General features: G+C 38.4%; 1 protein-coding gene and 1 non-coding gene across 2 annotated transcripts; both read right to left on the minus strand.

Moving 5' to 3' along the window:
• Positions 1-1,154: 1,154 nt before the first annotated feature.
• TMX1 (thioredoxin related transmembrane protein 1) lies at positions 1,155-17,347 on the minus strand. The gene is made up of 8 exons (XM_021701432.1): positions 17,139-17,347; positions 12,998-13,113; positions 11,346-11,391; positions 8,752-8,880; positions 6,496-6,541; positions 6,296-6,397; positions 6,116-6,182; positions 1,155-2,914 (listed from the first exon to the last, which is right to left on the minus strand). The coding sequence occupies exons 1-8, from the start codon at positions 17,288-17,290 to the stop codon at positions 2,736-2,738; spliced, it is 837 nt and encodes a 278-aa protein (XP_021557107.1). The 5' UTR covers positions 17,291-17,347; the 3' UTR covers positions 1,155-2,735.
• LOC123325871 lies at positions 12,755-12,888 on the minus strand. Its single transcript, XR_006540711.1, has one exon. It is a non-coding gene; the product is annotated as a small nucleolar RNA SNORA70 (small nucleolar RNA).
• Positions 17,348-22,955: the final 5,608 nt, after the last annotated feature.

Genomic DNA, 22,955 nt, shown 5'->3' on the forward strand with positions numbered 1-22,955 from the left:
GCATTAGCAACACTTTCTAGATACGTTTCCTCAAACAAAAGCAAAATAAACTGTTGGGACTACATCAAAATAAAAAGCTTTTGCACAGTGAAGGAAACCACCGACAAAATGAAAAGGCAACCTATTGAATGGGAGAAGATATCTGCAAATGATCTATCCAGTAATGGGCTAATATCCAAAACATATTAAAGAATTTATACAAGTTGACACCAAAAACACCCAAATAATCCGATTAAAATGGGCAGAGGACCTGACTGACAATTTTCCCAAGACAACATCCAAATGGCCAACAGACACATGAAAAGATGCTCAATGTCACTCATCCTCAGGGAAATGCAAATCAAAACCACAATGAGGTATCACCTTACACCTGTCAGAATGACTAGACTCAGAGATGAGATAAATGTTGGCCAATATGTGGAGAAAAAAGAACCCTCGTGAATGGAAGCTACTATTATATACACAGGATTCTTCATTACAACTCCTGTCATTCTTGTTCATTAAGTATCTATTCAGTATGTGGTAGAACTGCATTTTCCATTGGAGTGATCAGATTTTACACCTCCATGGAAGCACTGAATAATTACTGGGAGTGGGGGGGGTGGGGAGCAGTGATGAGCAAGTTCTCTAGGACGCTGATATTGCACCTTAATCTCTCTGCCATATAGAGTACCCTTAACCCAATAATGGAAACAAAAGGGGTCTGTTAAAGGTAAAACGATCCCTACAGTTTCTGTGCGCCGCTGATGTGACAGAAAACTGTTTATTCAGATGTCTAGAGTGATTGAAGAGTCACTGGAGAGATGCAAGAGTCCTTATGAAATGCAAGATTATCTTTTCTGAAATATCAAGTCTCTACCTGTTCGGGCTACTTTTAATTTTCTACATATATACTATTTCCTAATCACTTAGAAACTTAAAATCTATGCCGTGTATACCAGAACACTAGAAAACAGCATGCCTGATTAATAAGTACTATTTTCCTCTATCATCTCAAGTAACAGAAAAATATGTGTATGACTCTAGCCTTTTGACTGTGCAGATCAAGAACACACACAGTGACATAACTATTCATCTGAACATCATTAAATACAAAGTAATTAAGCTTTTCTTAATATGCAACAAGAAATCACACTTGTCTCCAGCTTGAGTGAAGTGCTTAGAAAAGTTTATTTTGTGCTTAGACTATTTTTCTAAAGCATCACAGAATTATTATACATCCAAAACTCTTCAATGGTAGAATATTTAATATTCTAAAGGCAAGGCCTTTCAAGAAAACTGTTGTACATTATGATACTGCATAAGTCTAATGGATTCACACAGCAACAGAATCTAGACAAAAGGGGACATTACAGAAATTGTCTATTACATAAATGGACAAGGGATTCACTCTGAGTTATGGTTTTTTCCCTTCTTGTAGGTAATACACCAGCACCCAGCACCCCTCCCTACTTTCACTGTAAGGTGAAAACTCTGTGCTCTCTCTGAGGAGTAAAAATATTTTAAACGTCCCATCCTGCTGATGCCTATGAAATACTACACAATAAAAAAGTACAGCAGAATACAGATTTTGTGTGTTCAAAAACTAAGAATGCTGTGATTTTTAAACATCAAGCATATACAGACTGTGTAAAATTAATTAGGAACTTTCTGCGTGATGAATATACATTGAAAACATACACTATAAGATACTTTTTCCTGAGTAGAATGCTAACTTTATTTTATATCAAATTAAGTTTCTATGAATTTTGAAAATGTAAAATACCAAGGCTTTTCCACATCAAATAAAAATCAGGAATGCTCACCTTCATATCCCAAAAAAACAAAAACAAAAAAACATGGTTCAAGGAGAGGTTCAACAGAATGATCTAAAATCTGAAATGAATGGCCAAAATTTTAAATGATCAGTAGACAGCTCTTCAATTTTAAGGATCCCTCAGTAAACTTCGGTTTGAAACAACAAAAAAGGACTATTTATTAAAGAATGAAAAACATTCCAAAAATTATCCAATTTGGAAAATGAAAAATGTAACCCATAGTTAAGAAAAATACAAATCATACACTGAACAGAGGGGAACAAAAAAGGTAACCAACTTTTATAGGAATCAAGACAACACCATGGACTTATATAAAAACTTCCTAAATCAGTAGCATATCCTGTATTATCACATGTAGAAAACTGTAATTAAACAAGGTAGTTTTTATTAGTTGCATAATCTAAAAATATGAAGAAATCTTGAACTATCTCTCTAAAATGACCAGAGTTGTCACTCAAATACACATTTCTTGAGACAATGGGCAAAGTTCCCATTTATGGGAAATATGTTCGTTTTTTCACACAGTGAAACTGAGAAAAATTATACCAAATGAGAAATCTTTTTCTCCAAAGTAATCTCCTTAAATACCTCAATAATGCAATATTCGGGAAATGTAAATTTTCAACTCAGAAAACTTGAAACCGATTATTAAATAAACATACTCAAATCTTATTGCTTGGCACCAGATTTTTCAAAAATTAAAGAATTGTTTAAACCATCATATTGCCATTCTTCAATCCTATTTCAAACGTTTTTATGTAGTGCTACTTTTATTTTCTGAAGGTAGTCTGTTCAATCTAATGATAATCTAGACTGAACCCTGCAATGTACAAGCATGTCACAGTTCACTTCAAACCAAAAGAAATGATCAATCTTCTCTTTCTGCCAAAATAGTATTATGATATTAAGAAAAATTAACTAGGATTTATCTGTGGCCAATGAAGGACCCAAAGTACGTTGTCGTATGGCATTCTGTGCAAAGTCTTTGTTTGCTCCTTCTTTACTTCCTGCTTCCTCTTCTGAAACATCTTCTTCATCAGCCTCTTGTTCCTCCTCCACTTTTTGCAAAGGTTGAGAAGATTCAGGTAATAATTTTTCTTAAAGATAAAGACCAGAGGGAATTAAGAGGTACAAACTTCCAGTTATAAAATAAATAAGTCACTGAGATAAAAAGTATAGCATAAGGAATATAGTCAGTAATATCTTAATAACATTGTATGGCAAGAGACAACAACATTCATGTGAGCATTAAAAAAAGATCAAGACCAGAAATGGGTTTTTGTTGTTGTTGTTGCTGTTAACAGATTTGCACTGGAGTAAAATCAAGACAATTCTATGCCCATAAACTGCTTTGCCACTTATTTATCAATCCTCAGTTTAGATTTCCAAAAGGAAAAAGTTATCTTTAAGAGTGACACCATAAAAATAAAAATTGGTTTGAAAGATCCATTTTACTTACCAAATTCATTATAATTACCTGCCTGTTTATAAACTGAACTGAAATTAATAAACCAAAATTAATGCTATGAACGTGGAAAATACACAGCATTCAACAGAACCATCTTAATTTGCTATTAAATCTTCCAGTGAACAAGTACACTGAAACAGACTCCAACACTACCCTTGTTTCAGTTCCCACATGAACAGGAATCAGACATTTACTACTGACGGTTATATATATATTTTTTTAAAGATTTTATTTATTTGAGAGAATGAGATAGAGAGAAAGCATGAGGGGGGGAGGGTCAAAGGGAGAAGCGGGCTCCCTGCTCAATGCGGGACTCAATCCTGGGACTCCAGGATCATGACCTGAGCTGAAGGCAGTCGCTTAACCAACTGAGCCACCCAGGCGCCCGTGATGGTTATATTCTTATCCAGGTTTTTTCCAAGGAGTTTCACAGATGTTCTTCTTTACAGATATAATTTTATTAAGATATAATTGCAAATGAAATGTACAAATCTTAAGTGTACAGCTCAGTGACTTTTTAACTCTGTCCACACACACATACCCTTTCCATTTTTTTAACAAGGCCTATTGATAGTTAACTTAAACTTAGAACACACCATGTAACAGAGAGATACAGAACATAGAGTTGGGCCAATGAGCTTCAGTCTGTTCAGTGATACTAGACTGCCCCTAATCTTAGGCAATTCAGACGAGTAGGGAGATGTGAGGGTGCAAGGCAGAAGAAAACACCAGAAGCAATTACCACATGGTAGACAATCTGTTGTTTGGTCGGGCCTCCCTCTTTCTGTTGGGTTAATAGCCCCTTCCCTGTACCACATCCCATGTAGCTGTGGTGAGCACTACAGTTCACCCCAGTGGTTCTCCACCAGGGGTGATTTTGCTGCACACACACGCCTCCCCCCCACCCGCCCCACCCAAAAGAACACTCAGCAACATCTGGAGATATTTTTGGTTGTCACAACTAAGAGGAGCGGTGCTACCGCCAACCAGTGGGATGCTGCCAAACATCCAACAATGTACAAAAGACAGTCTGTCACAACTAAGAAGTAACCAGCCCAAATGTGAGAAGTGTCCAGGTTGAGAAACCCTGGTTTACAGTGACTGTTCCAAACAAGTGAGCTCTTTACACTAGTGGAGTGCATCAGAATTTTTCTGAAAGATAGGTGGGTGGAGGGGAAAAGTGTATTTCCTTCTTACTCTGGATTGTGAGCTACGGCGTTCTTAATCATTTTATGCTAAGGACTGGAAAGAGCCAAAAATGGAGCAAGCTAAGGCATGGACAACTAAGCAATTGAGAAACACAACATCTCAACATTTGAGGCCTAGGATCCAGCCATCTCTGCCCTCAGACTTGCTTGCTACCTGAAGCAATAAACTTCTATTTTGCTTAAAGCTGGACTGAGTTGGGTCTTTCCCTAGCAACTCAAAATCTAAGCTAAACACATCCTGGAAAACAACTCAAATCATGTGGCCTGCTATAGAAAGGGTGGTATCAGATTCAAGTATGGGTTACTATCTATCAGTTGTGCCACAGATTACTTAAAGAGACAAATTTGTTAAAAGTGTTTCAAGTGATATAAATATTAAATGTACATTAGCCAACTTTTAAATTGTCTCTTAAGTCATCTGTGCTTGCATTTCTTTCCCTACATGTCAGTGGCTCTTGCTGGATAAAATGATTCCTTCCGGGCGCCTGGGTGGCTCAGTTGGTTAGGCGACTGCCTTCGGCTCAGGTCATGATCCTGGAGTCCCGGGATCGAGTCCCGCATCGGGCTCCCTGCTCGGCAGGGAGTCTGCTTCTCCCTCTCCCACTCCCCGTTTGTGTTCCCTCTCTCGCTGTGTCTTTCTCTGTCAAATAAATAAATAAAATCTTTAAAAAAAAAAAAAAATGATTCCTTCCCCTGTATATGTCCTTTTCAGTATTGATGTAATGATCTAAGAAAAGACAACCTGTCAGTTATCAGCAATCTCCACTGATACCATTTCACAAGTTCTGACCTCAATAAATCCTAAGTCATGAAAGGCAGCACAATGAAAATGTCATGCCAACAATCTAATTTAGGCTCTATTTTCCACTCTGTCACTTCTGTGTGACCCTGGAAAAATAATTCATCTCTCTGAGCCTTATTTTCCTCAACCACAAAATGGAAAGAGTATCACTTATGAAATCTAGAGAGTTACGGAAAAGCGAATGGGATGGCACAAAGTGAAAGTTCTTTATAAACAGCAAATAGGAAGGCTTCCATAACACCGTAATTTTCAAGATTAAATGCATGTTTGAGAGGCAATTATACTAAGACAGACATCAGTGAATACTGCTAATTATATAAACTCATCTTGTAATCCAGTGTCAATGCCACTCCTAAATCAGCTACGAGAATTACTGTTCCCAACACCCTACCATAAAAACTTAGACTTGGCTAGCATACAAAGAAAAATCTTCAAATGTGATCACTATAATAAAGAATGACTTCAAGAGTAGAATATATTCAACTTCTTCTGATTCAAGTATACTCAAATGGATCCAGGAATATGATGGTTCAAATAAAATGACATCAGATCAATGTCATTAAATATCGACAAGTTACATGCAAAGTTAAAATTCTCTACATTATAAAACCCAAGAAAATAACTATGTTCCAAAATCCACCAGGCTGTCATTCTTACATGAAATAAATATCCCCCTGCCACTTCCAATATAATCTACCATTCCACATTTAGAAAGCTAAGCTGGAAGGGCAACCTGTTACAGGTGTGATTGTGTTCACAGAAATGAACAGAAATACAGTGAACAAAAAAATAAAAAATAAATACTAAAAAATATACTTACTGGAAGGGTATGGCTGTGGTCTGCGCCTTTTTGAAGGAAAAAGGCAATCTGCCACAAATATCATACACTGCAAAAATAAACACAAGAAATCTGAATGTATATGATTGAGCTTGTGTAACTATATTAAATTACCAGACGTAAAAGGTTTTCTCCTAGTACTCTGAAAAATGAAATACTTACGAGTCCTAGTAATAGTCCTGAAAGCAGAGTTGCTAAAGCAAAAACTGCATATGATCCCCAAACTGGTAATCCAAGGTCTTCAATAAAATAGTTATGGCAAGTCTAAAATCAAAAGAAAAAATAAATAAAAAATCTGGTTGTTTAAAATAAAAGGGTAGTGTCAAAAATGTTTAAAATAGAAATAAAACTTTAGTCCATACCCGGATCCACATAGATAGCTGAAAGAGTGCAGACATACTACTCATCCTGAAAGAAAGGAGAGAGGACTGAGAAACTGAGTAAGATACACAGCTTTGAAGTAGAATGTGCGTCTTCTATACCTTCTAGTTTTCAGTCTACAATTTCCCCAACATGACAGATTTTATTGCTGGTGTTAATCAAGATTAGTGATACATCACTGATTTCAAGCCTGTACTAAGAAGGCTCATTAATGAAAATTAACAGTTCTTGAATTGCTGTCACTATGTGATGTCCTCATAAATAAAACACTTGATAACTTTTTTCCTTGTCCCTACTGCTTTGCCATTTAGCCTTTCACCTTTCACCTGATGATTTCTCCAACATACTCTGAATAACAGCTTACGAGCTCTATGGAACCAGTTAAAGTCAAGTGTACTGTAAGCAAATGGCAACTCTTATTGACACTTAAAATTCTCCAAAGAATGAGCAGAGAAGGGAGCCTGAAGGAAGAACTGGGAGCACTTGTTGAACTGATCCTTCCCACCTAAGAATTACCCACCTTTTGTGTTAAAATTAAATAAAACTTATCATAGCATTAGCTTGATAGTTTAATGATATACAAAGAAATTACATTAAAAAATCAATACTAAGTAATAATATAAATAAAAATTATTATTATTTTCACAAAACCCCAAATAGTTTAGATGGAAAGTTAGAAAAAGACATGCTCCAGAACTAAAAACGGTTTGTGGGTTCCGAACTGTTTCCCCTCTAGAGCAAGTGTTGCCAGCAACACATAAAACTAATTCACACCTAAGCCAAAGTTCCTGTAGGCAGGATGACCCATCTGTTGCCCATCATCGGGTGGGTGAACACACTGACACTGGAAGTACCTCTTATTCAGTCCACAACACAAAAGGCATGGACTGCTGAATCCCTGAGGATTCTTTGAACAAAGTCTTACAAGCAACCCCTTCTACTGGAGAGGGGAGAAGTCATTTATGAGATTTCAAATTAACAAAAATCAGTTGCATTTTCAGTTGAAGATAGAAAGGTGGTTCAATCATGTTGTTTCTGTTGTTTAAATTGCAAAACGGGAATAGGAACAAGAACTGAAACATAAAGCACCGTAGAGCCTCGCTACAATCAGCACTAATTAGGCTCTATCAGGAAGATTAGGTGCCTTAACTGGGTTGGCACGGTGGTTCAGTAGAGGGAATTCTGACAGCTACAGGACAATTCAATTCAGAGATTTTCACAGGAAGAGAGGTGTAAGGGAAAGGTGCTGAAGACAAAATTCTATTTCAAAATATCGCTAATGGCTGATCTTTCCTCCACTCCCAGAACCCAGAGCATTTTTTTTTTTTAACTTTTTTTTTTTTAAAGATTTTTTACTTATTTATTTGAGAGAGAGAATGAGAGAGAGAGAGCATGAGGGGGGGGAGGGTCAGAGGGAGAAGCAGACTCCCCGCTGAGCAGGGAGCCCGATGCGGGACTCGATCCCGGGACTCCAGGATCATGACCTGAGCCGAAGGCAGTCGCTTAACCAACTGAGCCACCCAGGCGCCCCAACCCAGAGCATTTTTATCTCTTATACCATTGGTGTGTATATACCATTGGTAGATCTTGGTGTGTATACCAAGAGCAAGTGTGGTGAGGAGACAGGAAGAGATAGCTTAGCCACACCAGGATGAGTCCATGGGGACCTCAGCAAAACTCAGTATTTCTAGATGTCTCTCAAATGACCTGTGAGGCCTTACACCCCAACAGCTAGCAGGAAATATGCTATCTCCAACCCTTACTACTCCATATATCTAGCTATATATAAAGTCCAGTGGTTACTCATGCCATTAAGGGCACTGTTCATCCATACTATTCAACCAAAATATTATCAGATGGGTAGAATAATTTAATCACATTAAGAACTGAAATCTAAAGTAGCAAGAGGAGGTGTATGTTTGAGGTTTCTCATTCAAATATTAAGCTCAAATGATAACTTTACCCATCATATTGCTCAGTAAGACTGATTAGTTTTTGATATGAAATGACCATGATCTACAGAGCTAAAATATTCCTGAAAAGGCTTTCAGTTCTAGTGAATGCCTCCTTCTAGCTTAACAAGGATCAAAGCATCTGACTTAGAAGAAAAAGTCAAGCTAAAAATATCACAGTAAATATGAATGTACCTTAAGGGTCTATATAAATGCTTTATTTCCACAAAATATAATTAGTCCAGTTAATTCTGAAATAAATAAAAGAAAAATCCTCATACTTACAGAACAGAACCTGGACCAAACCATGATGAAACAGGTTCAATACTCTTCCACTCTTTCTCACTTATAAAGTTTATGAAGTCCTTCTTAGTCCTTGGGCCCTGATAGCGCCTAAATTCACCATCTTTACAACTAAAGAGGATCAGAATCACATTATTAAACAGAACCAAATAAATTTGTATTTGTTTTGCTATTTCTTTAACCTCATTTTACAATCAATCCTTATATTCAAAATCATTAGTAATGCACAAGTAACAAATTATACTAATTGCTTACTCATAACATCTTAGTTCCAAATTTATTTAAACAATGGGGTTATAAACAATAATAAGCCTTAAGACTATTATTATCTTTCCAAATAGTAAAACAATGACACACAGAAGTTATATGTCAATTATATCTCAATAAATATGTAATGAACATATATCTCAATAAATGTGTAATGAACATATTAAAAGAATGACTATATGTAAAATTAGAATAGTGTCTGGCACTTATTAATTATTAGCTACTTTTAAGCTATCTAGGTTAAAAATTAAAGGCATTTTTCTGGAATTTTCAGCACTAATCACATCATCTTAGCCATGCTACTTTAAATTGCCGGAGGTATCTGGTCATATTTCCTTTCCTCCTATTTCAGTGATTGTATTTTACAGTCTACTTTGCATTCTTCCTGATAGGCCCCTCCCTCCCATTCCCAATGTATGGAGTTCTCATAGGTTCAAAAATTCTCTCTCTCCTCCCACATCTTCACTATTTTCAAACTGCCCTCAATAACACTGCCAGTCTAATCCTATACAATACTTCTATTTTTATCTCTTAAGTGCAAACTTTCAAGAGCTCCCTACTACCAACAGTAGGGTTAGAGGATCCTTTAGCCATCCAGAGCCAAAGACCACAAGGAAGCCCCCACTCAAAAAAATGTTTTGTAAAGGCAATGGCATTTGAGCTGTTTTTGAAGAATAGGTAGAAGTTCAACAAGCAAAAGAATGGGCATAAACAATGTGAGTTAAAAAAGCACAGGAAATTCCAGGTAAGTTTAAAGGATGTTAAGAAGTGACAAGGAAGATGAGAGACACAATCAGAACCAGTTAAGGGACATGTGGAGAAAAGGATTGAGTGAAAAGGGACAGTAGTACTTATGGTGACATGAAAAGACACAAAGGGAGTAGGGATGAATACAAAGGTAGAAGGAAACAGACATAAACATGAAAAAGAAAAATGACAAAGAAAAGTGAGATATAGACACACAAAAAATTGCCAGCTTGCTTTTATACTTTAAATGAGAAGTACCTCCTGGCATTCAACCCACCAACTAGATGAACTTTAAGGTATCGGGCAGGTACGGGCAATACCTCGGAGATATCACAGTACTACCCCAGTAAAACAATTATCACAATAAAGTCACAAGACTTTTTGGTTTCCAAGTACATATAAATATTTACTATACTGTAGTCTATTAATGCTATGCAATAGTATTATGTCTAAAAAAAATGTACATACCTTCATTTAAAAATATTTTATTGCTAAAAAATGTAAACCATCATCTGAGCTTTCAGCAAATTGTAATCACTTATTATGGGCCACCATAAGAAACAGAGTAATGAAAAAGTTTGAAATACTGCAAGAATTACCAAAATGTGACACAGAGACAGAGTGAGCAAATGCTGTTGGAAAAATGGTGGATAGATTCGCTTGACACAAGGTTGCCACAAGCCTTTAATCTGTAAAAAGCTGTAGTATCTGGGAAGCACAATAAAATGAGGTATGCCTGTACAGATTTGAGACTTCCTATCCCCAATTTAGAAGATAAATTCAAACTAAAAGACCTGATACTGAAGACTACATAATCTTGCTCATTCTGACTTAGCACTCAATCATTTCACCTACTACTGTCCGAAGACTGAGCTATAGCCCTTTCTTAGTTCATTTTTGAACATACAATTTCCCTATTTATGACTGTTCATGAGATTATTCAAAGGATGGAATGCTTACTTCTGCACTCTTTTGAAAATTCAGGGTTGCATTTTCATCCCCATATTCTCCAGGAACCACCCTACTAGCCCAGTGATTTTTCCCTTACCAAACTTTCTACAGGACTTAACACAACTCTGGGCTCATAATCATTTACAATGCTATATGGCTTCACACAATTTCATGTGAACACCACCCTCCAAAATAATTACAAAGCTCTGAGACCAGGGACTGTTTTATTTTTCATTTTTTTTCTAAAGATTTTATTTATTTATTTGACAGAGAGAGACACAGTGAGAGAGAGAACACAAGCAGAGAGAGTGAGAGAGGGAGAAGCAGGCCTCCCGCGGAGCAGAGAGCCTGATGCGGGGCTCAATCCCAGGACCCTGAGATCATGACCTGGGCTCAAGGCAGACGCTTAACGACTGAGCCACCCAGGCACCCCAACCAGGGACTGTTTTATACCTCAACCATCTACCTAAAGACACCTAGGATAGTGCTAAGAGCAAAATGAGCCTTACTGAATATAATGCTCTTTAAACATGACCCAGGCCAGAGGTCTACTATTCTGATTATACTATGTTGCATCCTTCTCCATAATTACAGAATCTTCAAATACTTACTGATAAATAGTAGGAAGAGCAGTTATGATAAATCGTCCACTCAGCCCTAAAAATGATAAAAATTAGAAATAAATACAAGAAAGAACACACAACAGGTTTTATATAAGCCAATAATCACTACTTAAAAGTTGATTCTGCATTTAAATACTAACTGGGAAAGCATATGAAATTATACCTAAAAATAGTTGAGCTTTGTAACAAACAATAAAAAAAAAAAATCCCAATTATGTACTGAAAGCAACTTTAAAAAATCAACACTTAGTAGGAAGGGAAAAATGAAGGGGGGTGGAAATCGGAGGGGGAGACGAACCATGAGAGACTATGGACTCTGAGAAATAAACTGAGGGTTCTAGAGGGGAGGGGGGTGGGAGGATGGGTTAGCCTGGTGATGGGTATTAAAGAGGGCATGTATTGAATGGAGCACTGGGTGTTATATGAAACAATGAATCATGGAACACTACATCAAAAACTAATGATGTAATGTATGGTGATTAACATAACATAGTAAAATAAAATTAAAAAATAAACAAACACTATTGCACATTATCTCAACTAAAAGTACATAAAAGCTTGAATACTGAAGATATCTGTGAATATATATGTATTAACATTTGATCAATTATACCACTGTATGATAAGATGAGTAATGGGGCAGCACAATATAACAGTAGTTTTAGAAAGGTCTAAAATCAAATGAAATTGCATTTGACATTCAAAAAACAAAGGCAGAGTCTAAAATGTTGTTAAAATGGAAAATATTTTGAACCTTTCGTAAGATGAGCAATAACAATAACATTATTAACCATGTGTTAGGCAATAATATAACTAAGGATTAATCTCTCTATGCCTCAGTTTTCTTATCTGTAAAATGGGGATATTACCTCACAAGGTTGTATAGGATAAATGCAAAACACTTGGAGCAATATCTGTACTAGGTAAGCACTCAATAAATATTAGCTATTATTACCATCTGGGGTGGGAACGGAGTCAACAAATCCAGGTTTATTGTGACCAAGAACACATAAGATGAGGCTGGTCTAAGAAAGGAGCATTCTTAAGAACAGAGCCTGCCACTTATTCAGGGGGCCAAGTCAGGAGTACATTTGACCCCACAACCTTGAGGTCTTTGTATTAAAAGCATGTTCTCAAATCACAAATATTAAATTTGAAACCCAATTAAGAGATTCGGATTGCTGGTCAGGGAATGTGCCCTTGGCTCTACAAAGAACTTCAACCACATGCTCCTTATTCTGAAGCTTGGTATGGATGCAAATGATGGTTTTTCCAATGTCCACCTAAACCACAATATTCTAGGACTTCTCAAAGGCATCTTACATGCTATTCTGGGGCCTGGGATACAAAGGAAAAAAAGATCAGAGGCAGTTAAACGGGCAAGAATGGGGAGAGGGCAATGTCTCCAAGGTCCCTTAGAGCCACACATAAAAGGAATGAGTTGCATATACAACCACAGAATCTGCTTTCTGCAGCCACTGCACAAGGATCCCTCATCAGAGAGGTGGGTGAGTCAGCTTAAGTACTACAGACAGTTATGTTTTCAAAACCTAATAAAAGGTAGTTAAGACCAAGTGATGTGGCAAACAGGATGAACATATGAACCCAATCTGCAAAGACTAACCACAGACTTACAGTACCTGGCTGCTCTGTGACATCTACTTTTGCAACATTAACCTCAAGATCTTCTCCCCATTCAGCAAAACTTTCCCATTCTGGTTGAAGATTCTGACAAGCAGGACACCATGGAGCATAACTAAGAAACAGAGTATAAAAAAAGTTAAGCAATCTAATATGACCATATGGAGATAAAAATTCTAAGTGTATAATTTATGAAGAATATTTTATACTAAAAACAAAACAGCAAAATGATTAATTTTGTGAAGATGAAAAAGTTTTAACTGTGGGTCTAACGTTCTGGAAATCAAAACTAACTGATAACGCTGATCACAGAAAAGTAATTCTGAAATAAGTTCTTAAGACACAAAAATAAGTTCATAAGTTCACATGCAAAACGGCTCTTTAAAAACCTTTTAATTTCTCAGGGTGCCTGGGTGGCTCAGTCGGTTAAGCATCTGCCTTCGGCTCAGGTCATCCCAGGGTCCTGAGAAGGAGTCAGGCTCCCTGCTCAGCAGCGGGGAGTTGGCTTCTCCCTCTGCCCCTTCCCCCACATGTGCGCTTTCTCTCAAAAAATAAAGTCTTTTTTTTTTTTAAGATTTTATTTATTTGACAGAGAGAGATACACAGTGAGAGAGAGAACACAAGCAGGGGGAGTGGGAGGGGGAGAAGCAGGCTTCCCGCAGACCAGGGAGCCCGATGCGGGGCTCGATCCCAGGACCCTGGGATCATGACCTGAGCCGAAGGCAGACGCTTAACGACTGAGCCACCCAGGCGCCACCTCAAAAAATAAAGTCTTAAAAAAAAAAAAAAAATTTGAATTTCTCCCCAAATATGTGGCAACCAGAAACCTCAAAACCAAATTTGGAGTTCACCAGTTTTAATACTTTGCACTACATGAGTCACAAATGAGAAAAATAGGAAGTGCCCACGGCTGAGGTGAACAAGGAAATGCATGCCCCTGCTTAAGAGGGGCACCATCAATCACTCAGCAAGACCACCAGGAAGGGATTTACAGCTAGGAAGCAGGCTCTATCTTATTTAAAAGCTGAAAATCTGCATTTTTATGTAAAAATGTTACCTCAAAAGTTAACCCAGACACAAACATTAGGCAAGCCAAACAAAATTCCTCTGGCCAGCCCTTGGTCAGCCAGTTTCTAAGACCTCAGGTTTACAAATCTATGGGTAAGTTTATTAGCTTTTTAATTACTCCTCTGATATTCTGCATCTTTCAAGGCCCTGACTTCTCCCTAGGATTTTATTCTTCGCTTTATTGCATATCATCTTTTAATTTGCCTCATTTTTTTTAATGAAACCAAGAAGAATAAAGCGTGTACTTGAACACAAGAGTACAGTTTCTACATTTCATTATATTTGAACTTATTTTATGAAAATAGAACTCCTAAAAGTAAGTGGCACTGTGGAACAAGACTAGTACCATACATAAAAGGGAAAAGTCCTTAACAAGAGATTGTATTTCAATGAAAATATCTCTGTAACAAAACTGATCAGGATGGATGTAATGCATATAACAGACTTGTAACAAGAGCAGACTATCATTAAGACTAGTACTAGATCCCCCTTTCAAGTTCCTTTTGTTTCTTAGGCACTTTTTAAGTCTTAACCTCAAACTCAGTAAGCTAAAGGAAAAAGTACTACAGTATATTCTAATTTCACAGATAAGTTCTAATTCAAATCCCCTAATAAATTTTTGACCATTGTATTTTTACAGTTTGATCAAACGAGTTTAAAAAAAAACTCCTAAGTATTATTTGACTGTATTTTGCATATAAATTCATAATAACTATTGTTTAATACTCATGAAACTGTGAATATTTTACTGGCACAATCTAAAACAAGTTATTCATGACAATAAAAACCAAATGTTGTCTCTGGTTATATTTCCTCTCCCCTGTATAGCTTCAATAGTGCCTGAAAATTCATTTCACTAAGTTACAGATTATATGTATACTACATAAACATTTTCACCTATCTTTTCCTCCATATAAATATTCTATGCCTTTTTATATTTTATGACTCAAGAGTATTGATTTGGCCTTTTGAGCTCTCCTTTAGGGACATCCACCTCCATCCATTAACTGGTAACCCAGGCACACAGGAAAACACTCACCTGAACTCTGTTAAAGAAGGGGGCTGTTCTACTCTGGAAAACTGTATGGAGGTTCCTCAAAAAGTTGAAAATAGAGCTACCATATGATCCAGCAATTGCATTACTGGGTATTTACCCCAAAGATACAAAAGTAGGGATCCGAAGGGGTACGTGCACCCCGATGTTTATAGCAGCAATGTCCACAATAGCCAAACTGTGGAAAGAGCCAAGATGTCCATCAACAGATGAATGGATAAAGAAGATGTGGTATATATATACAATGGAATATTATGCAGCCATCAAAAGGAATGAGATCTTGCCATTTGCAACGACGTGGATGGAACTGGAGGGTATTATGTTGAGTGAAATAAGTCAAACAGAGAAAGACATGTATCATATGATCTCACTGATATGAGGAATTTTTAATCTCAGGAAACAAACTGAGGGTTGCTGGAGTGGGGGGTGGGGTGGGAAGGATGGGGTGACTGGGTGATAGACACTGGGGAGGGTATGTGCTCTGGTAAGCGCTGTGAATTGTGCAAGACTGTTGAATCTCAGATCTGTACCTCTGAAACAAATAATGCAATATATGTTAAGAAAAAAAAAGAAGAAGAAGAAGAAGGTAGCGGGAGGGGAAGAATGAAGCGGGGGAAATCGGAGGGGTAGACGAACCATGAGAGACGATGGACTCTGAAAAACAAACAAGGTTCTAGAGGGGAGGGGGGTGGGAGGATGGGTTAGCCTGGTGGTGGGTATTGAGGAGGGCACATTCTGCATGGAGCACTGGGTGTTATGCACAAACAATGAATCATGGAACACTTCATCTAAAACTAATGATGTAATGTATGGGGATTAACATAAGAATAAAAAAAAATGGAAAAAAAAAAAAAAGAACGGGGCTGTTCTAACAATTATTGCATACCTACTCTTAGGCTTCGAAAACGGAAAGGAAGCCGGTATAGCAATACCAGGTCAGATTAATTAAAGCCTTTAGGTATTTCTCTCACTTGTAAAATGCGGGAAGTAATACCCACCTTACAAAATTTGCAGAGAATTAAATAGGATAGTGTATATAAAGTGCTTAGCAGTGTTTAGTACAGTTAACACTCAACAGTGGTGTTTGTTACTAATACCACTAACCCTACTATTATCAATAGTACTACAACCATCATCACCACCACCACCAATTTAGCAACTAAAGCAAAGGCTGGCAGTTTATTTTCTACCCATGCAGAAGAGACATTATAACAGAATCACCACAGACATATGATTTCCTCTGACGAGTAAATGATGACCCGGTGGTCTTCAGAGTTTATAATCACAGTCATACATTAATTTTATTTTTTAATGCAATAACACTTGAATGTAAGAGTAACAATCAAAGATATTCAGTACTTGGCAAAAACACACATCCAAAGGAAAACTGAGATGCATAGAAAGAGAAAAGAAAAAAAAAAAGATAAAGAAAATTTAACAATAACCCAACTTGAATTTACTCAGCACCTAAAATAAAAATATACCCAGTCCATAAAATAAAAGAGTCTCAAATTCTAACACTGTAAATGGACTGTTAAAGGATAATTAGACCAAAGGAGAAGTGAGGTTCTGCTCAATTTCCTGTTTTGTAAAGTTTGGTGAAAAGTAAGTCTAGAAGTTTGTGAAAGATCATTCTATTATAGATAACGTATAGAAACTAGTCAGACGAACAACCTCCAGCCCCAAAGTCATGAAAAGTTGAGAGAATTCCAAGTGGAACGCCATCTCTTACGAGCACCACAGCTCTAGAAACGAAACTGGGGGTACACACTGCAGAAGAAACTTAGTATTTCCCGATAAGAAACGAGGAGGGGGTGGGACCAAGCTGATCCGAAGAGGAGTTTAGGGATCCCGAGGAGTCAGGGGCGCCGGCTCCACGGCTCGGAGTGGAGTACTGGCGAACCTGGGACCCGCAGGAGGTGGTGAATGGAGGTGAAGTCGGGTGTCCAGACTTGGATCTAGGACACGGACTTTCCGGCCCACCGAGGGGACCCGAGACAACCGCCCCCCACACTCACAATTCTATCATCCACTCTCCTTCCAGCAACTCTTTCCAGTTCTCGTCCGTGATGATGCGCACGTCGCTCCGCCGCCCGTGGGTCCAGGGAGTCCCCCAAAGCAAAAGCAGCAACACTGCCACTGGAACCACGCGACTCCCGGGCGGCGTCATTTCTGCAGCTTGCCCACCCCACAGCAAGCGCGGCGGCCCCAACCTCCGCGCAGCCGCTGCTCACTTCCGCCCTCGCGAGCTTATCTGCTCATGCGCCTCACCGCGCGCTCCTGGGAACTCTCAATGCGCATGACGAGGCCGGGTCCTAGTGAGTTGGTTTGTGGAAAAGAGGGAAGCGCGCCTATCCCTAGTGCGCATGACAGAAAAGCGGTCTCTTCCCACCGCCTGGTGAGCCCCAGGACTTTTGGGAAGAAGAGCAAACAGGAGGCGTGGCGAAGGAAGTGGGGCGGGGCTTCGGAGATAACTGGCTTCAAAATTGCTTCAGAATTTTGGCGCCAAATAATTTGTATTCATACTTAAGCCAATTGGTAAGTTTACACAAAAGCAATTTCCAGTTAACTGTCCTTTAGTTTTCATTTGTTTGTTTTGAAAATTTTTGCAGTAAAGCTAATGAATGTTTATGTAAATCAGAATATTGGTTTACTAATGGGGGATTATAGACTGGAAAGGTGCACAAGGGAACCTTAAGGGATGCTTTTCACATTCTTTATCTTGGTCTGAACAGTTGGTTACACGAGCGTACACATATAAAAAAACCATCAAGGGACGCCTGGGTGGCTCAGTCGATTAAGCGGCTGCCTTCCGCCCGGGTCATGATCCTCGGGTCCTGGGATCGAGCCCCGAATCGGGCTCCCTGCTCAGTGGGAAGCCTGCTTCTCCCTCTCTCTCCCTCTGCTTGTGTTCCCTCTGTCAAATAAATAAAATCTTTAAAAAAATAAAAAACCATCAAGCTGTACATGTTGAGATTAGTGCACTTTATGCACTTTAGGATGTATGTTGCCCCTCAGTTTGTTTTTAAATGTAGTAGTTACAGAGATGTGAGATCTGAAATTCAACCACGATAGTGGTTGCCATTACGTCTCCTCACCTCACATTCTCACCTCACATTCTCTCCTAAACTCACTCCAGTTGGCTGACTTGCTCACCCCTCCCTCCTCCGAAAGGCTCTTTCGAGGACACTAGTGATCTGCATGTTAACAAAGCTAATTGTTTCTTCTCAGTATTCATCTTACTCCACTGGCCAGCAGCATTCTACCTCCGTGAAGCTGCTTTACTGTCTTGCCTTCAGTTGAGCCTCACTTGATTGTTTTTTCTCCTTCCTCACTAGGTGCTGCTTCTTGGCTGGTTCTCCTGTATGTGATTTCTAGACATCGGCTTGCCCCAGGATGCTGTACTGGCCCTTCCCTCTCTCTGTATCCACACACTTCTCCAGGTAACCTCAATCTGGCTGTATACCTGTCATTCCCATTCTGACCCTTCTGGGAAATTGGGACATATGTATTCAGCTCTTTGCTGGACATCTCTTGGATATCAAATAGGCAGTTTAAACATAACGTAGCCAAAAAATAAAATTCTTGATTCTCCCTCGCCTAGTCTTTCCTCTCAGAAAAGAGTCCCAAGGTCCATCAGGTTGCTCAAGACACAAATTTTCATTTTAATTCTTTGTTGCTCTCTCTCTTCACCCTCCCTCATGTACTCCATCAGCAAGTCCCAAAAACTCAACCTCCAAAACATAGCCTGAATCTGAGCACTAATTTCCATCTCCACAGCCAACACCCTAGTCCACAGTTCTATCATCCCTTGCCTCTACTACAATAATAGATTCCTAACTGATCTCCCTGTGTCCTCTCTTACTTCTCTAAATAAGATCAAGCCATTTCTCTTTAAAGCTTTCCAAATGCTTCCCACTTTACTTAAAATGAAATCCAAACTTCTTAAACTCCTTACTATCACTTAAGAAGTCCTACATGATCTGAAACCTGCCTTACTACTCCCTCATGTAGTACTTGCCCTCCTCCTCCTTACCCCAGTGGTTCCCTGAAGATGCCAAACTCATTCCCACTTTAGAGAATTGGCATTGACGTTCCCTCTGCCTAGACTACTTACCCACTGGTCTTCGTATCACTCCATTTTGTCATTGATTTCAAATGTTACCTCTTAAAAGTCATATTATCCATCTTAGTCCACTCTAAAGCTGTGCATAATATTAAACTGATGTCCTTGTTTCTGATCTGATTTCTTTCTTCACTCAATAAAAATACAAGTTTCGGGGTGCCTGGGTGGCTCACTCGGTTGAGCAACTGACTCTTGAGCTCAGGTCGTGATCTCAGGGTTGTGGGATGGAGCCCCACATCCAGCTCTACACTCAGCACGGAGTCTGCTTGTCCTGCTCCCTCTGCTCTTCCCCTCCTCCGCACGCTCATGCTCCCTCTCTCTCAAATAAATAAAAAAATAAAATCTTAAAAAAAATAAGAATAGGGCGCCTGGGTGGCTCAGTTGGTTAAGCAACTGCCTTCGGCTCAGGTCATGATCCTGGAGTCCTGGGATCGAGTCCCGCATTGGGCTCCCTGCTCAGCAGGGAGTCTGCTTCTCCCTCTGACCCTCCCCCCTCTCATGCTCTCTCTATCTCATTCTCTCTCTCAAATAAATAAATAAAATCTTAAAAAAAAAAAAGAATATAAGTTTCATGACAGTGGAAAACTTCTCTATTTTGTTCACTACTATAATCTCTAAGGTATAGTGCCTAGCCACTATTAGAACTTAGTACATAATAAATGCTCAGGGACGCCTGGGTGGCTCAGTTGGTTAAGCGTCTGCCTTCGGCTCAGGTCATGATCCCAGGGTCCTGGGATCGAGTCCCGCATCAGGCTCCCTGCTCCGCGGGGAGCCTGCTTCTCCCTCTGCCCCTGTCTCTCTGTCTCTCATGAATAAATAAAAAAAATAAATAAAATCTTTAAAATAAATAAATAAATAAATAAATAAAATAAATGCTCAATAAATATTTGTTGAATGAATGAGGAAAACCATAATTATAGATATGCCATGCTTTTATTATAATGTATGAGCTGTTTTAAGAAAGAATGTAACTATATTCTTATGTGTAATATAGAGAAAATACCTGCTGTTTATATCCACAGGGTTGATAAGAGGTTAAAATGAGTATTCTTTTTTTTGGAGGGTAATAATCTTTTTTTTTTTTCTTATTGTATTATGTTAGTCACCATACTGTACATCATTAGTTTTTGATGTAGTGTTCCATGATTCATTGTTTGTGTATAACACCCAGTGCTCCATTCAATACATGCCCTCCTTAATACCCATCACCCACTGGGCTAACCCATCCCCCCACCCCCCTCCCCTCTAAAACCCTCAGTTTGTTTCTCAGAGTCCATAGTCTTTCCAATTTTCCCTTCCTACTATCTTCTTTTTTTTTTTTAAACATATAATGTATTATTTGTTTCGGGGTACAGGTCTGTGATTCATCAGTCTTACACAATTCACAGCGCTCACCATAGCACATACCCTCCCCAATGTCTATCACACAGCCACCCCATCCCTCCCACCCCCTACCACTCCAGCAACCCTCAGTTTGTTTCCTGAGATTAAGAATTCAAAATGAGTATTCTTTGTAAGCTGTAAGTCATTCAAGATAATTTATTAAAATTTCATTTTAAGGGAATTTTTCATATTACCAAAAAATGCACTTATGACTAAAATGTGCCAAGTACCAAAGACTGTAAAGTGAAAAGAAATACCCTCTAAAATCTTTTCCCATCTCCTGTGAGAATTTGCACCCTGTAGGCAACTGCTATTAACATTTTCTTTTGTATGCTTTCAGACTTTTTCTATGCACATAAACTATTCCTTAAAAAAAAAACACATACATGGAGGCGCCTGGGTGGCTCAGTCAAGCATCTGCATGCAGCTCAGGTCATGATCTCAGGGTCCTGGGATCAAGCCCAGTGATGGAGCCTCCCATTGGGCTCCAGGCAGCAGCTATTTACTGACCAAGTATTTCAATATTTTAACAACTGGTGCAGCTTTACTGTCACAATGTAGCTGAAGACTTATCCCAGGCTAGAGCAGTTCCTCTTCCTCTGAGAGCTAGTTTTGCACTGTTGTGGTTTATTTCATTAGGCTTAGGGGGAGGAGCCACTGATGACCTAACTTCACTGCTATGGCTTACCACAAAAGCTCTCAAAGAAATACTCTTAAATTTGAGTTACTAAAATCAAATTAACCCTCCTAACCAATCAACCAAATCATCAAGTCCTGTTCATTTTAACAACTAAACTCATCTCAAATCTATCTCTTCATCCCACTGTCACAGCCCTGATACATGCCATCATCTTTTTTCTTCTGGAATCTTGAAGGGTTGCTTTTTTCCCTTTTTTTTAATAATAATCTCATTATTGATATATAATTCATGTATCATAGAGCACAGCCATTTAAAATGTGCAATTTAATGGTTTTTAGTGTATTCACAGAGTTGTGCAACCATCACCACAGTCAAATTTAGAAAATATTTATCACCTCAAACAGAAACCCCATATTCATTAGCAGTCGTTCTCCATTTCCACCCAACTACCCCTTTCCCCAGCTCTAAGCCACCACCAATCTCCTTTCTGCCTCTATGGTTTTGTGTACTCTGGATAGTTCATAGAAATGCAATAATATAATATGGGGTCTTTTGTGACTAACTTCTTTCATTTAGCATAATGTATTCAAAGTTCACCTGTGTTGTAACATGTATCAGTACTTCATTTCTATTTATTGCTGAAGAACATTCCATTGCATGAATAGAACATATTTAGTTTCCATTCATCAGTTGATGAACATTTGATTTGTTTTTCTCTTTGGCTATTAGGAATAATGCTACTATGAACATTCATGTACAAGTTTTTGTGGGGACATAATGTTCTCATATCTCATGGGCACCCACCTTGAAATGAAAGTGTTTATGATACAATATCTAAGAAACTATTGCCTAATCCAGGGTTACCTAGATTTCATATAAGAATTTTATAGTTTGGGGCGCCTGGGTGGCTCAGTTGGTTAAGTGTCAGACTCTTGGTTTCAGCTCAGGTCATGATCTCAGGGTTGTGGGATTGAGCTCCATGTCAGGCTCCACATGGAGCCTGCTTTAGATTCTCTCTCTTCCTCTCCCTCTGCTCCTCCCCCACCTCTCTCTTAAAAAAAAAAGGATTTTATAGTTTTAGCTCATGCATTTAGATTTTTGATTCATTTTGAGTTAATTTTTATATATGGTGTGGGATAAGAGATCTAACTTCATTCTGGAGCATGTGGATATCCAGTTGTCCCAACACCATTTGTTGAAAAGACTATTCTTTCTTTCTTTTTTTTTTTTTTCAAGATTTTATTTATTTGATAGAGAGCAAGAGTGAGAGAAATCACAAAGGGAGAGGGAGAAACAGACTCCCCGCTGAGCAGGGAGGAAAGACTATTCTTTCACCATTGAATGGTCTTGGCAACTTTGTCAGAAATCAGTTGGTCATAAATGTATGAGGTTGTTTTTTTATTTTTCCCCTGAATTTTCAGTTCTGTTTTATTAATCTATAGGTCTCCCTTGATGCCATTACCACCCTGTCTTCATTACTATAGTTTTGAAATCAGGAAGTGTGAGTCTTCCAACTATGTTCTTTTTTAAGATCGTTTTAGCTATTCTGGGACCCTTGAATTTCCATATAAATTTTTAAATCAGTTTGTTGATTTCTATAGAAAAGCAAGCTGAATTTTGTAAGAAACTACATGAAATCTGTAGATCAATTTGGGGAGTATTGCCCTTTTAACAATATTAAGCCTT

Source organism: Neomonachus schauinslandi, chromosome 9 (assembly GCF_002201575.2).
Source record: "Neomonachus schauinslandi chromosome 9, ASM220157v2, whole genome shotgun sequence".
NCBI lineage: Eukaryota > Metazoa > Chordata > Mammalia > Carnivora > Phocidae > Neomonachus > Neomonachus schauinslandi.